At 38.2% G+C, this 13,159-nt stretch overlaps 1 protein-coding gene and 1 long non-coding RNA gene across 8 annotated transcripts in view; one reads left to right on the top strand and one right to left on the bottom strand.

Annotated features, from left to right (window-relative positions):
- EML5 (EMAP like 5) overlaps positions 1-13,159 on the top strand; it is a 155,402-nt gene that overhangs the window by 64,746 nt on the left and 77,497 nt on the right. For 3 of the 7 annotated variants that reach the window (XM_083609300.1, XM_083609305.1, XM_083609306.1), the window contains 10 exons: positions 2,862-2,940; positions 3,377-3,506; positions 3,634-3,732; positions 5,788-5,808; positions 7,353-7,526; positions 7,643-7,851; positions 9,670-9,827; positions 10,989-11,103; positions 12,377-12,565; positions 12,792-12,964. The exons of 1 other annotated variant lie outside the window; for it this stretch is intronic. In XM_083609300.1, coding sequence (XP_083465426.1) covers positions 2,862-2,940; positions 3,377-3,506; positions 3,634-3,732; positions 5,788-5,808; positions 7,353-7,526; positions 7,643-7,851; positions 9,670-9,827; positions 10,989-11,103; positions 12,377-12,565; positions 12,792-12,964 — 1,347 coding nt within the window. Of the gene's footprint in view, positions 1-2,848; positions 2,941-3,376; positions 3,507-3,633; positions 3,733-5,787; positions 5,809-7,352; positions 7,527-7,642; positions 7,852-9,669; positions 9,828-10,988; positions 11,104-12,376; positions 12,566-12,791; positions 12,965-13,159 lie in introns of all 7 variants that reach the window. 3 more of the 7 variants (XM_083609304.1, XM_083609302.1, XM_083609301.1) reach the window with 3 other exon arrangements.
- Positions 479-2,852, bottom strand: LOC310766629. The gene is made up of 2 exons (XR_014550287.1): positions 1,033-2,852; positions 479-736 (listed from the first exon to the last, which is right to left on the bottom strand). It is a non-coding gene; the product is annotated as an uncharacterized lncRNA (long non-coding RNA).

The raw sequence follows: 13,159 nt of genomic DNA, 5'->3' as shown, positions 1-13,159 counted from the left end.
TCCCCTCAGTGGCCTCTGGGCCCAGGCCTGGCTGGAGGTCCCGCCACTGCAAGGCCACTCGCTGGAGGAGGAAGCTGTGGGATGAGGAGCCTCCCACACAGGCCTCCCTCCTCCTCCTCTTCCTCCTGCTTTTCCGGGAGCGCAATGTAGAAGCAGCCCCTTTTCTTGCTCCCCTTCCCCCCAGTGACCACAGCTGTTCCTCTCCCCCCCGCCCCGAAGCAGATAAGCAGTCCCAGCAGATGCCCCGTCAACACAAGGCAAGTCCAATGCACCCCTGCCCCTCAACCTTCTTTATGAAAAAACATACGGTAGTTAAAAAAAAGCCCTCTCAAAGCAAGAGCTATGAATCTTGAGTCTAAAAAGTATACTCTTTTCAGACGATAACTTATTTAAGATTGCATAGTTACTGGAAGGGTGCCTCACTGAACTCAGTAGGGCATACTTCCATAAACATTCACTTTTTATAGTGAAGTTTGTGAGTTTGTGAGGAGTTACTGATTTTCTTGTTCAATAAGGTTTCCTTGATATCAATTCTGCAATATCCAAATAAAACATGTGTTTGTACCTGCAGCCTCATTTGTATAACTTTAGATTTAGTATCATTTTAGAAATGTTTTAATTGTGTGAATTGGTTCATCTAGTTTCTTAGAATTCTAGTACACTTTAGAGAACAAATCTACAGCTAGCCATAACAGGAGGGGTTGCCATATGGTTATGCAGTTTTGGAGGCTTAACTCTTACAGTGGTGCCCCGCAAGACAAATGCCTCGCAAGACGAAAAACGCGCAAGACGAAAGGGTTTTTCGGTTTTTGCGTTGCTTCGCAAGACGATTTTCCCTATGGGCTTGCTTCACAAGACGATTTTCCCTATGGGCTTGCTTCGCAAGACGAAAACGTCTTGCGAGTTTGTTCGCTTTTTTCTTAAAGCCGCTTGAAGAGGCGCAGTTGCGACGGACCGTGCTTCACAAGACGAAAAACATCGCAAGACGAAAAGACTCGCGGAACGAATTAATTTCGTCTTGCGAGGCCCCACTGTATTTACTTCCACTACCATTCCTAAGTATTGAAGGAAAAAGGGCGGCGGGAATCAATTTAAGTATAGGAATTACTAACTTGTACTTTATATCAACCCTGAGCACAGGAAAGGTACTTCTTTTGGAAACTGATTTCCTTTTGCAAACTTAGCAGACATTCCTTTCTTATTCTGCAGTGGCTTCCACAACATTGTGCTTTTTAGCCCTCTGTTATATACAGTATGTTCACTGCCTGTGCCATGTAATCATATTGTTTATGTTTAGCAGGAATCAGAGGGGTCTCCAAGATCTCTGCTCCATTATCAGGAGCCTAGTAATAGCATACAAAACCCCATCCTTTCACTCAAAGCCCATGCCTTGTCCTCTGAGTCCAGGCCCCTCCATATTGCTCTACCCCATACACTGCCATCAATCTCAGAGGTAGTGCAGTAAGACTGGAGATCTTTATCAGTGGTCTGTGTTACATCACCAACCTGTGCTTGTCAAATTGTCTTCATTCTTTGCTTTTGTCATTAAAGTAATGGAAAGTGCATGTCATGCAATGTTTTAAAATTTGATGGTACTGAACATTAAAGTGTGTATTATAAAATCCAATCATAATTTTCTGGTTGGGCCCTTGATGTCTTTGGGTGGCTGGGGCAACCCAGTCAAATGGGCAGGGTACAAATATTATTTATTTATTTATTTATTTATTTATTTATTTATTTATTTCATGTTGCATATACACCATACATTTAAAGCACATTTAAAACAAAGAATATTGGGAACTAGTTTTTTTAATAGGTGCTGGAAACTATACCTCTGTGAGGGATAAATTACAGTTCCTAGGATTCTTTGTGGTTTGCCAAGTGCTTTAAATGTATTATGAATGTATGGTGTGCATGCATACAATAAAAACTGTACTGACCAGATAATAGAACAACAATGAGGGGATTAGGAACAGAGGAACTATGAGTGCTATAAAGCAACAGAAAGCTAATAACTGCTAATGATGATGATAATTTATACCCCACCCATCTGGCTGGGCTTCCCCAGTCACTCTGGGCGGCTTCCAACAAAATATTAAAATACAGTAATACATCAAACATAAAATACAGTAATGAATCAAACATTAAAAGCTTCCCTAAACAGGGCTGCCTTCAGAAAAGATAGCTTTGCTGTGAACAAGTGTAGGAAACAAACCAGTGTTGGCTTAGCATTTCATATGAATCTCATGGTTTGTGTTCTTGCACAATACAAGGAGATGGATGGGTGTGTTCATTAAGAGCCATGACTTGTAAGATCATGTATTCCATCATGTGTGCACTGCGCCATTGGATTATTACTTTCCACATGGTGGAAATATGCAACATTGATCAAAAGAAGTAATAAAATATACATAATAAAACAACTGTTTATAAAATGGTCCCTATGGTACAAGCACAGCCTTGTTTTTAAGCACGTGTCTGTCTGGTGGCCATTGGTGACCAGGAATTGCACACACAAGAGTGAATGGAATCCCATGCAGGTGAGTAATTGATCTGGTCGAAGAGGGATGAAGCACTCTGTTGACTTCACTGTACCCAATAGTAATGAAGGGACTGCTAGAGGAGGGTAGCCTCTTCCTCCTCAATCAGTATAGAAATAAACCTCTGTGTCCCTTCTTTGCCAGCCCCCAGCAGACTGGTATCATTCCTTTGTAGGGTAATAACTTTCAGGGTTTGTTTATAAGGCTGTCCTAGGAAAGTATCTTACAGCTTTCTCTACCCAGGCGACAGTTCAGAAGATGCTGTTTTAGTACTGAATGGGTGACAGACAACCTTTTCTTATTCACAGTTCTTTGTTTCAGACCACCAGTTAGTAGGGCATTGCCTCAGCCTGAAAAACTTCAGACAAATAACGTTGGCAAAAAAAAGAGACCTATAGAGGTAAGAAAACTTGCTATTCTTATTAACATTCTCATTTAAACTTCATTATAACCAACTATATGGGGTGTAATAGAAATTTAATTAAACAGCTTCTGTAAACAAATGCCTTGTGGACAAACAGGCAGAATAAGTGATTATTTATTCTGCACCTATTTAAAGGGGTCTTTCAATAGCCCAGACAGACTGGCAGAATAAAAGGGGAATTTGGGGGCAAACTTGTGGGCTGGTCAATACTGCAAGCAGAATATTCCCTGTTTACCCCCAATATATTTGTGGTGAAGTGAGTTATAGAATTTTTCTTGATGCTTTGCAACACTATTAAAATAAAAAAAATTAAATTCATTAAACAGTTTGTACAGTGCTGTTCAAAGATGAAATCATGAAATAGCTTTTATTCACAAGGAAGCTTGTGGTGATCATAAATCTGTTTTCTTAGGATCTAGTGCTGGAGCTGGTGTTTGGCTATCGTGGTAGAGATGGCAGGAACAATGTGCACTATTTGAATGATGGTGCTGATATAATTTATCACACTGCATCTGTTGGAATTCTGTACAATGTGGCAACAGGTAGGAAACATATACAGTAGATTCCATCTGGCGTTGATACAGTGTTTTTATTTTCTCTCTCTTTTTCTTTTCCCCTCATAGATGTGATATTTGTACTTTAAATAATATACCGTATTTGTCTCTGTAGGCTCTCAGTCTTTTTACCAGGAACATAATGATGATATTTTGTGCCTCACTATAAATCAGCACCCCAAGTTTATCAACCTTGTGGCAACTGGCCAAGTAGGTATGTTTGTATTTTTTAAAAAAGAAATTAATATATATGCATGAACAGTTAGTCATGTGAATTCATAGATAGAAGAAAGCATTTGCTTATGCTGCTTCTGTTTGTATGAATGTTACTCAGTTACCTGTGCCAATTATATTTTTTCTTGTAACACTGAAAATTATTTTTAAAACACATTGATGCTTAAGGATGCTAATGCTATATTTTATTGCAGATTTATCAAAATGATTTTTTAAAGCTATTGAGCCCCATTTAATCACAAAACATTTTCTTTTTTGATTCCACATCTGCCACAATGTACACTATCATGTCCAGCATACACAACACAGAGCAAAATGCCCATTGCTGTGAGATGGACGAAGGAATGCAGGGACCCCCTAGGGGTGCAAAGCAGGTCTGCGTGCTTTGCAGATAGATGCATTGTGTACAAACTCCACAATATCTTCTGTGAAGACTGAGAAGCTATAGCAGTGTAGGTTGCACCTTCACATCAATACTGAGCCCATGTAGACTAGTAAACAATCCCGCAAACTCTGCCACCCTAGGATACCTTGGTCCTCTATAACATCCTGCCAAGTGCTAAGGGCTGGATTTTTTTCTTTTTCCTACCATGCACCCAGTGCAGCTATGTGATAAAGTATTACCTGTTACAGCATTATACTGTTTTCAATAGACATTGATGATCATTCACTTATTTAGGAGAAATGAGGAAAATATACAGTACACTTTTGAAGCAGAGATAATATAAAAAGATTGAGCTTTCAAAATATGTATCAAAATCAAAAGTGCACATAAACAATCCAGCGCACAGTAATCAGAACAAATTGTCAAATGGGTTGATTAAAGTTTTACAGGGATGAAAGTGGTCCCTTTTGTACAAAAACCATTGCCAAAAGCTAATCATATAATTTGGGGTAGGAAAGTATTTCTGCAATTTGATTTAAAATGATGCTAAATATGTACCAGAACACAAGGTATTTAGCCAGAACAGATGGAATTTTGAACTGCAGTCTGGAAGATTCTCAAATCCAAACATGATATGGTTTAAATGACATGTTTAAGGTAGATGTCATGATCCAGCAATTGATTCTGAGAGTAGGTGCACCAGTGTATGCACAGAATTCCCTATACTTCTCATTTGAGAGAGGGAGGCTTCTTTAAAAGAATGTACAAGTAGATCTGCTCGTTTCATTTAAATGAGTGTTGAACCTGCATCCTTGAGATCTCTTTCTGCATTCAAGAACACATATAGAATCTGGATCTGAACTATGAACTTAATATCACAGAAAATATGTTAAGAGTGGCAATTATGACAGTGGTCATTGCTGGATCTATTACGTTTTTGGATGTTGATACTTTTTACAAACACATTGAGTTGGTTAAGATCTAACAAAACATGGATTGGAGGATCAGGAATGTGCTATGGACTTGTATTCTTCCTCCCCATGTCTCCGCAGGCTCAGGTTTGATTACTTACGTCTTGTTTAGCACAAAGAATTTGCCATCATGTCTGAACGAAAAACTGTGCTTACCAATTCTGGATTAGAGGGCAAATGTAAACCACCATTCAGCAAACTATGACCTATTTTAAATAAGAAATTACTAACTGAATCTTAATGCAGAAGGGGAAAGAGGGATAAGGAAAAGAAAGTAGATGAGTCCAAGGCTCACTCGTGTAATGTGAAACCATGGCATTACACATAGTCCTCTGCTATTTTTTCCCAACTGTTGAAAGAAAGATTATTTTAAACCATCTCTAACCAAACGGTTTTGCTCTCCATGCAACTGAGAATTCAACATCACTCAAGTTTGTTTAATTTCTAACTAAACATTGTTCAAGGAAAGGCATCTCCATGCCACTCTGTATATTCTGTTAGTGGAAGCAATAACAACTAACTATATATGGATAGTAAGTTCCCGTTTAATATACCTGCCACAGGGTTCATATTGTTAGACAACAATTCTGAAACCAAAGCTTGTACTTTATACCACATATATTTTAGTTATCATTTTCATTCTGGTTGTAATTATTTTTCTGCTGCTTTTCCATTACAGGAGACACAGCAGATATGTCAGGTAAGGGAAACTAAATTTTAACACCTTCAGGTATAACTAGGTTTTTTGACATTACGCACAGTACTGTAGGTAGGTTAACTGAATATATTTCCATGATATCAAATGCTACAACATTAGCACTAAACACAAAATTCAACAAGATATAAATATGCAAGATTTCCTTTAGATGAAGTCAAAGAATAATTTTAACACATTCTAAAGTTTATTGTATTATACCCACCACAACCACCCCAGTGTTTTGATAAGTGATAAAACATTTTATAACCTATTTTCTTATTTATATAACTTTTAATTAATTCAGTTTCTGGAAAATCATTGGGGCTGACAACAAATGTTTCTGTTATAAATATTATTTTGTTTAGCTATTCACTCAAGAGGCCTTGGTGACTGAGTTAATAAAGAAATCATCTTTCTCATTTACTGTATTGTCATGCAGTTTTTACCAGCCATCCAGAATGCTTATCAGTGCTATCAAATCCATTTTGTGAAATATCATTATGTTCCTTTGAAAGTCATAGTCTCAGCTGTGATCTTGTATAGTTGTTTTCATCTTGCATGAATAGGTAGTCATATTACATAGATGTGTATCAAACAGCTGACAGAAAAGGATAATGCACATGCTTGCCTATGTTGTTGTTTCTGAACTCTTATCTATGCGATTCCCTTGATTATAATGTCTTGTGCCACTTGTGTAGCCTATAGTGCACAATCAGATATTATGTCTCAGCATAGTATGTTCCTCCTAGGACACGTGATGAGGATAGAAGCCTAGCCTTTTAGATTTCCACTGTGGTCCTTGTTGACCATTGTCACATTCCAAAACAGCATCGAGCACATTTCAGAACTGGCAGAGTGTGGCCTGGGATTGTGTAGTGCTGAAAAATGCACTGGAAAACGTATTTCCCTCATATATTTCAGTCTTCTATAGACTCTTACCACCCATGAATGCCCCTGTACCATATATAGATATCTTTACTTTATTGCACAGATGACTTGTTGGGTTCCTACCTGGCATTCATACAATGCATTACAAGCAATGTATTACAATGTATTACAAATTCAAGCAATGTATTACAATGTATTACAGATTAGATTAACAGTACAGGCCTCACTCTGTCTTCTTGGAAGTAAGTCCTATTGAATTCTGTGGGGCTTACTCTCTAGTAAGTGCACTTAGGATTGCAGTCTAAATTGTAAACTTGTGAACTGCAGTCTGTATTCATGCTTTGTTCCCTTGTCATTAAACAAATGTAAGGGTGTGTATAATTTTATATAGATAATTTAAAATTCAGTTTTTTGTTCTTGTGTTAAGGGGGAACTGAATGAGACTTAAGGAGAAGAAGGTTCTGCTGTTAGATGTATCTTTTCTAGATTTGGGTAATACTTTCCCAAATGAGCACTTTTTGCAGTGTTGGCTTCAGAAAGCAAGATTATAATTTCAGGTTTTGTTCTTTTAATTAAAGTTAGTTGAATTATTTAAGTGTTACAAATCCTACAAGCTTTAACCAACAAAATAATTTACTGATCTTCTTATATTTGTACAGCTACAGCACCTTGTATTCACGTATGGGATGCAATGAATAAGCAGACATTGTCTGTATTGCGATGCTACCATTCAAAAGGCGTTTGTTCAGTCAGTTTTAGTGCCACTGGCAAGCTTCTTCTGTCTGTAGGGCTGGATCCTGAACATACCATTACCATTTGGAAATGGCAGGAAGGTAGGAAGGTATTTTGTTTGTCTAAAACACATTTATCTTGTTCATTAATCACTACTTATTGGTACAATACAATTGTCTATATGTGACTTTGAATTACAATTAATTCTTCCTATTAGGTGCCAAAATCGCTAGTAGAGCTGGTCATAATCAGCGTATTTTTGTAGCAGAATTCAGGCCTGACTCCGACACACAATTTGTTTCAGTAGGAGTAAAACATGTGAGGTTCTGGACACTTGCTGGAAGAGCACTTCTAAGTAAAAAAGGACAAACAAGTTCAATAGAAGATGCACGAATGCAGACTATGCTGTCTGTAGCATTTGGAGCTGTAAGTAAATAAACATACCCTTTACTACAGTTACTCTTTTTACTGTTGATGTTTCCATGTTTTCATTAAACTGTGACTGCCTTTACTACTTTAAAGACTAAGCAGCTGAAACATAAGTTGCATTATAGATTTTGGAAGCCGTTGAATAGTACTTAAACACTTTGCCTTCCAATGCAGATATTTTGTATATTTAGAAAAACTGATTTATTTAGAAAAATATTTTTAAAAACATTTGAGGGTATTGAGGAAAGTTCTAGTAGTGATTCAGACTTCTCTGATAAAAACTAGTTCTGGAGCGAATGTTTTATGAACAGTTACCAATATTGTGCTGCATCCATAATTCACTAGAATCTGATTGAAACCTCGGTTGAGTACCAGATCTGAACATTTTTTCCTCTATATTATAAACTCAGAGCATTATTTATTTATTTGTTTATTTATTTATTAAATGATGTTTGAATCTTGCCAGAATGGTCAAATGCAGTTTTAAATACAGATACAAGAAAATCTAATCAGAACCAGCAGAAAACTCACATAAAAAACAGAATAAACGGTAATTGCGTGTTAAGATCCCCAGGAGCTTCCCAAAAAATAAAGACACAAATGACACGGATTTTAGTTTTTAGGTTATTGGCATAATTTTGGCCACAACTTTATTGATTACAGATAGTGAGGGGTTTGTTTAGGCATTGGTTCCCGACTAGCTGCACCTGACCACAGTAGGGCAGCACTGACGACTGGGCCCCACCATATTGTCAGTACAGGTAAACATCATGGGGGAGCATTGGTCCAGAATCAGACTCAAGCTCACCCCAAATGCCCCAGGGACTCTTGCGTGGCCCTACCCCGAAAGGGGTTGACAAAAGCATGGTGAATCCCTGGATTCCTTTAACGGAAAAGCTTTGCGCATTGGAGGGGACAGGTATTCCAACCCCACCTCCGGACCACCTTGAACCAATGCCTAACTGCCAAACCTTACAAATTGTGACAATTTGCTATGCGGCAGGCGAAACCCAAGTGGCACCAGCCAATCAACCAAATGGGAAAATTCCTACCAGGCCCCTGTCCCAAAACAGACGACCCACGACGGCATAGCAAGGTCATAGCAAGACCCTAAATATAGGGAGGGTGGGCGGGTGATCCGGTGCATGAGGCGAAAAGAGGAAGCTCTATGCAGCGGTATATAAAGGTCCCTCAGTTAATACACAAAATTTCCCATTGGCCAGATTTGCCCAGCAACCAAGGGACCACCAATCAGGGTTGTTGTGGCTATCCAATCGCTCCCGCCCACACAAACAGTGAGGTCAGTCCTGATGATCTCACTGCAACACGTGCCCTCTGAGGAGCACTCAATTTACAAGAAAATCTCCAATACCATTAGAAAGCCACTGAAGTGCAACAGAACAGGACAGACTTCTCCTGACACCTAAAGAAATGTTAAGAAGGTGCAAGGCAAACCTTTCTGGGGAGGGAGTTCCATATTGATACTACCAGAGAAAATCACATTTTAACTGGCTTTGAGAACAGGAAAACCTGGACAAGGGCCAATCTTAATTGGCAGGCAAGTTTCTATGGGAGAAGGTAGTGCTTTGATTCCAGGCCATTAAAGTATTGAAACCATAAAACCAATATTTTGAACTGAAAACATAAATCATTTTGCTGAAGATCTTTTGAACTGGTATAAAATGCTTGTAGCAGGTTAACCACGGTTAGTATTCTGTCCACTGTGCTCTGCACCATCTGTAGTTTCATTATAAATATATGCATTTCCCCCCTTTTGAAATCATGTGATGAACACATTCCCTCCCTCCTTTTCAGAATAATTTGACATTTACAGGTACAATCAGTGGAGATGTGTGTGTTTGGAAAGAACATATACTGAATCGAATTGTAGGCAAAGCTCACAATGGGCCTATATTTGCAATGTACACAACACTACGAGATGGCTTAATTGTAACAGGAGGCAAGGAGAGGCCGTGAGTCTGGTTTTCTTACAGATACATTCTACAAATATATTAATGAATGCATAAATGTGCTGAAGTAAATTACACTGTGGTAGTTCTACTTTTAAGTATATACAATTCATTATTTGTACATAAGTAAATTGACAGCCTAAACCTATTTATCTCTATTTGCTGTAGCAGAGCAAATAGCGACTTTTACTGACACAGCAACCATGGCAACTCTTGTTAAATGTTAGAAAAATTCCCTAATTATGTACAATGAGTAAAACAGGAAACTGAATTGAATGATTTCACCTGTTTCCCACTAGTATTGCATGGTTTGCTGCTAGACTCAATCTTCTTTAGCATAATACTAATAAGCCTTTCAGCAAAGTAATCATTTCAAAGTGAGTGACTGACTTTAAGAAATAATCTTGTATTTTTTATGTTTTCCTATATTCTTACTGCAACAAAATGTATTATAAAGTAAGGAGTACCCTCAGTCATTTTCTCTCACATAGGAAAGAGTTAAGCATGTACTAGATTATGTCTAAGATTAGGGGAATGAATACCCAAGTCAAGGGAGTGAAAAGTTGAGCAGTCACGCTCTCACTGGCTAGCATATTAGCCTTAACTACAATGTGACATGAAATAGTTAAAATAACAGAAGCATCTACAAAATAGTAAACATGTGCTTAACAACTATGACAGATGTGGAAATCTAAAAATTACGTACTCTTAAGTAAGCTAAAACCATTGCAAAATACAGAAAGGTAGCCGTGTTGGTCTGCCATAGTCAAAACAAAAAAAAAAATTTCTTTCCAGTAGCACCTTAAAGACCAACTAAGTTAGTTCTTGGTATGAGCTTTCGTGTGCATGCACACTTCGTCAGATACACTGAAACAGTGTATCTGACGAAGTGTGCATGCACACGAAAGCTCATACCAAGAACTAACTTAGTTGGTCTTTAAGGTGCTACTGGAAAGAAATTTTTTTTTTTTTGCATTGCAAAATAGTTTGTGGATAGCAAAACTGACATAATATTGTATATTTTAAAATAGAGGTTTTAATTATTCATTCGTGAATCTCAACTGTGATATCCATTGAATGAATGGAATATGGGATTTGAACACATGCATTTTACATTGAGCGATTTTATCTATTCTTTCTATAATGTTTCTTTATTTTCACTAGATCAAAAGAAGGTGGAGCAGTTAAACTATGGGATCAGGAGCTAAGGCGGTGTCGTGCCTTCAGATTAGAGACAGGACAGATAATTGACTGTGTTCGCTCTGTGTGCAGAGGCAAAGTAAGTGCTGGTCTCCTTAAAGAGATGACAACATCTATCATGTTGATTCATATTGGTTTTATATCATCTTTGCTTATTTGTCAGCAACCTATTTTTTCTGTTTGTTTCTAAGCATCATAGCATGGCCACTCTCAATTTTAGCTGTTAAAATTCTATTCAAATATTAGATAAGAAGAGCCTGTTAGACAAAAGGCTTATGTAGTCCAGTGTTCTGACTGTGGAGGTAGCATATAGTTGTCAGGATTAGTAGCTACTCCATGTAACTACTCCATGAATTTTGTCTAATCCCCATTTAAAGCCATTCAGATTGGTGACCTTCACAATATGTTGAGGAAGCATATACGCATGTTGGCATTTTGGTATTTAGTTTCTCTGTTGTACCTTTCACTGCTGTTTCTTGACTTGGGCAATACTCTAGCAATATTGAGATCCTCTCTGCTGCATGAAAGTATTGAGGACTGGAGAGAAGGAAAGGAGGAACACTGAGAGCAGAATAGTAGCAGTTTTCACAACAGGAGAGGTTTGAGCAAAGAGGGGATGGAGGAACACTGAAAGAGAAAAAGTGGTGGTTTAAAGCAATGTGAGATGTCTAATTATTGGAAAGAGAGGAACATTGAGGGTTATCTTTTTGTTCTTTAAGTTTTAACAAGCAGAAAGAACGAATATGTCTACAACACAGAAGCACAAGCTAGCACCAAAAAGCTAACATGGGTACAGCACAGTCTTTCCCAATTTCCTTCTTGCTCTACTCAAATCTTTCCCAATGTTTAAAATGAGAATGTGTGTGCAAAGGGGCAGGCGGGCAGGCTGCAAAATAGAAGAGAGGAGGAGGTGGCATGGAAATGGGGATGGTCTGTGTGCAAGGGACACTTGAAAAGAGGTGGGAGAAGGCGGGTGGGGAAGGAGGTGGAGGTGAAAACCAGGCAGTGCAAAGGGGTGTGAAAAACAAGGAGGGAGGAAGAGGTATGGAAATGAGTATGAAGGTGAAAAAAGGAGTACAAGAGGCTTCAGAAATAGGGCCTGGAAAGGTGAAAAGGGAGCTTAGTAGTTGCAAGGGAAGCTCAGGGGTTAACATGGGGGAAATAATAGGAGGCTAGCAATCAGAGTGAGCAAGGATCCTGCCTCCCTAGTATTTAATATTTTCATGATTTCAACAATTCCTTTAGTGGAAATGTGTTCATGATTTCTAAGTTACTATGCACAGATTCATGTTACCCCTCGTCAACAGATGCTATTTTTAAAAATAGTTTTCATTAACTGAACATTGTTCCAGGGGAAAATTCTTGTTGGGACAAAGAATGCTGAAATAATAGAAGTTGGAGAAAAAAATGCAGCATGTAACATTCTAATTAATGGTCACATGGATGGGCCTATCTGGGGACTAGCAACACACCCTTCTCGTGATGTTTTCCTTTCTGCTGCAGAAGATGGGACAGTCAGACTCTGGGATATTGCTGATAAAGTAGGTATAAAAATTACAGTAAGACTATATAATTGTTTAGAAAAATTATACATTAAAAATAAATCCACTGAGAAAACTTGCACATATTTTCTTTTAAATGTATTTCCAGGAATTAAGTAAACGTAAGAGCTAAAAATAAATCGTGACATAATCTTGCTATGCTATATTCATTGTACATAAATGGAAACATTTAATTGTGCTTCCTTTTAAAAACCAATTCTCACAGAAGATGGTGAACAAAGTAAATTTGGGCCACGCAGCACGCACTGTGTCTTATAGTCCAGAGGGCGACATGGTGGCTATTGGCATGAAAAATGGAGAATTTATTATCTTGTTAGTGAACTCTTTGAAAATATGGGGAAAGAAAAGGGACAGAAGATCAGCCATTCAGGACATCAGGTGAGATATCATGTTCCCTTACCTGCTGTGGTTCTGGATTCTCTAAAAATTATATCCGCATCTTGTTGGATATGGTAGATGTGCATGCATGAGGATGCAGCATTAAGAACATAAGAGTATCCCTGCTAGATTAGACCAAAGTCCCATTTATGCCAGCAATCACTCCCCACAGTGGCCAACCAGGTGCCTATGGGA

Source organism: Podarcis filfolensis (genome assembly GCF_964270895.1).
Source record: "Podarcis filfolensis genome assembly, chromosome: 1".
In the NCBI taxonomy this organism is placed as follows: Eukaryota; Metazoa; Chordata; class Lepidosauria; order Squamata; family Lacertidae; genus Podarcis; species Podarcis filfolensis.
The sequence above is the reverse complement of the archived record's forward strand: the minus strand, read 5'-3'. Positions and strand labels throughout refer to the sequence as shown.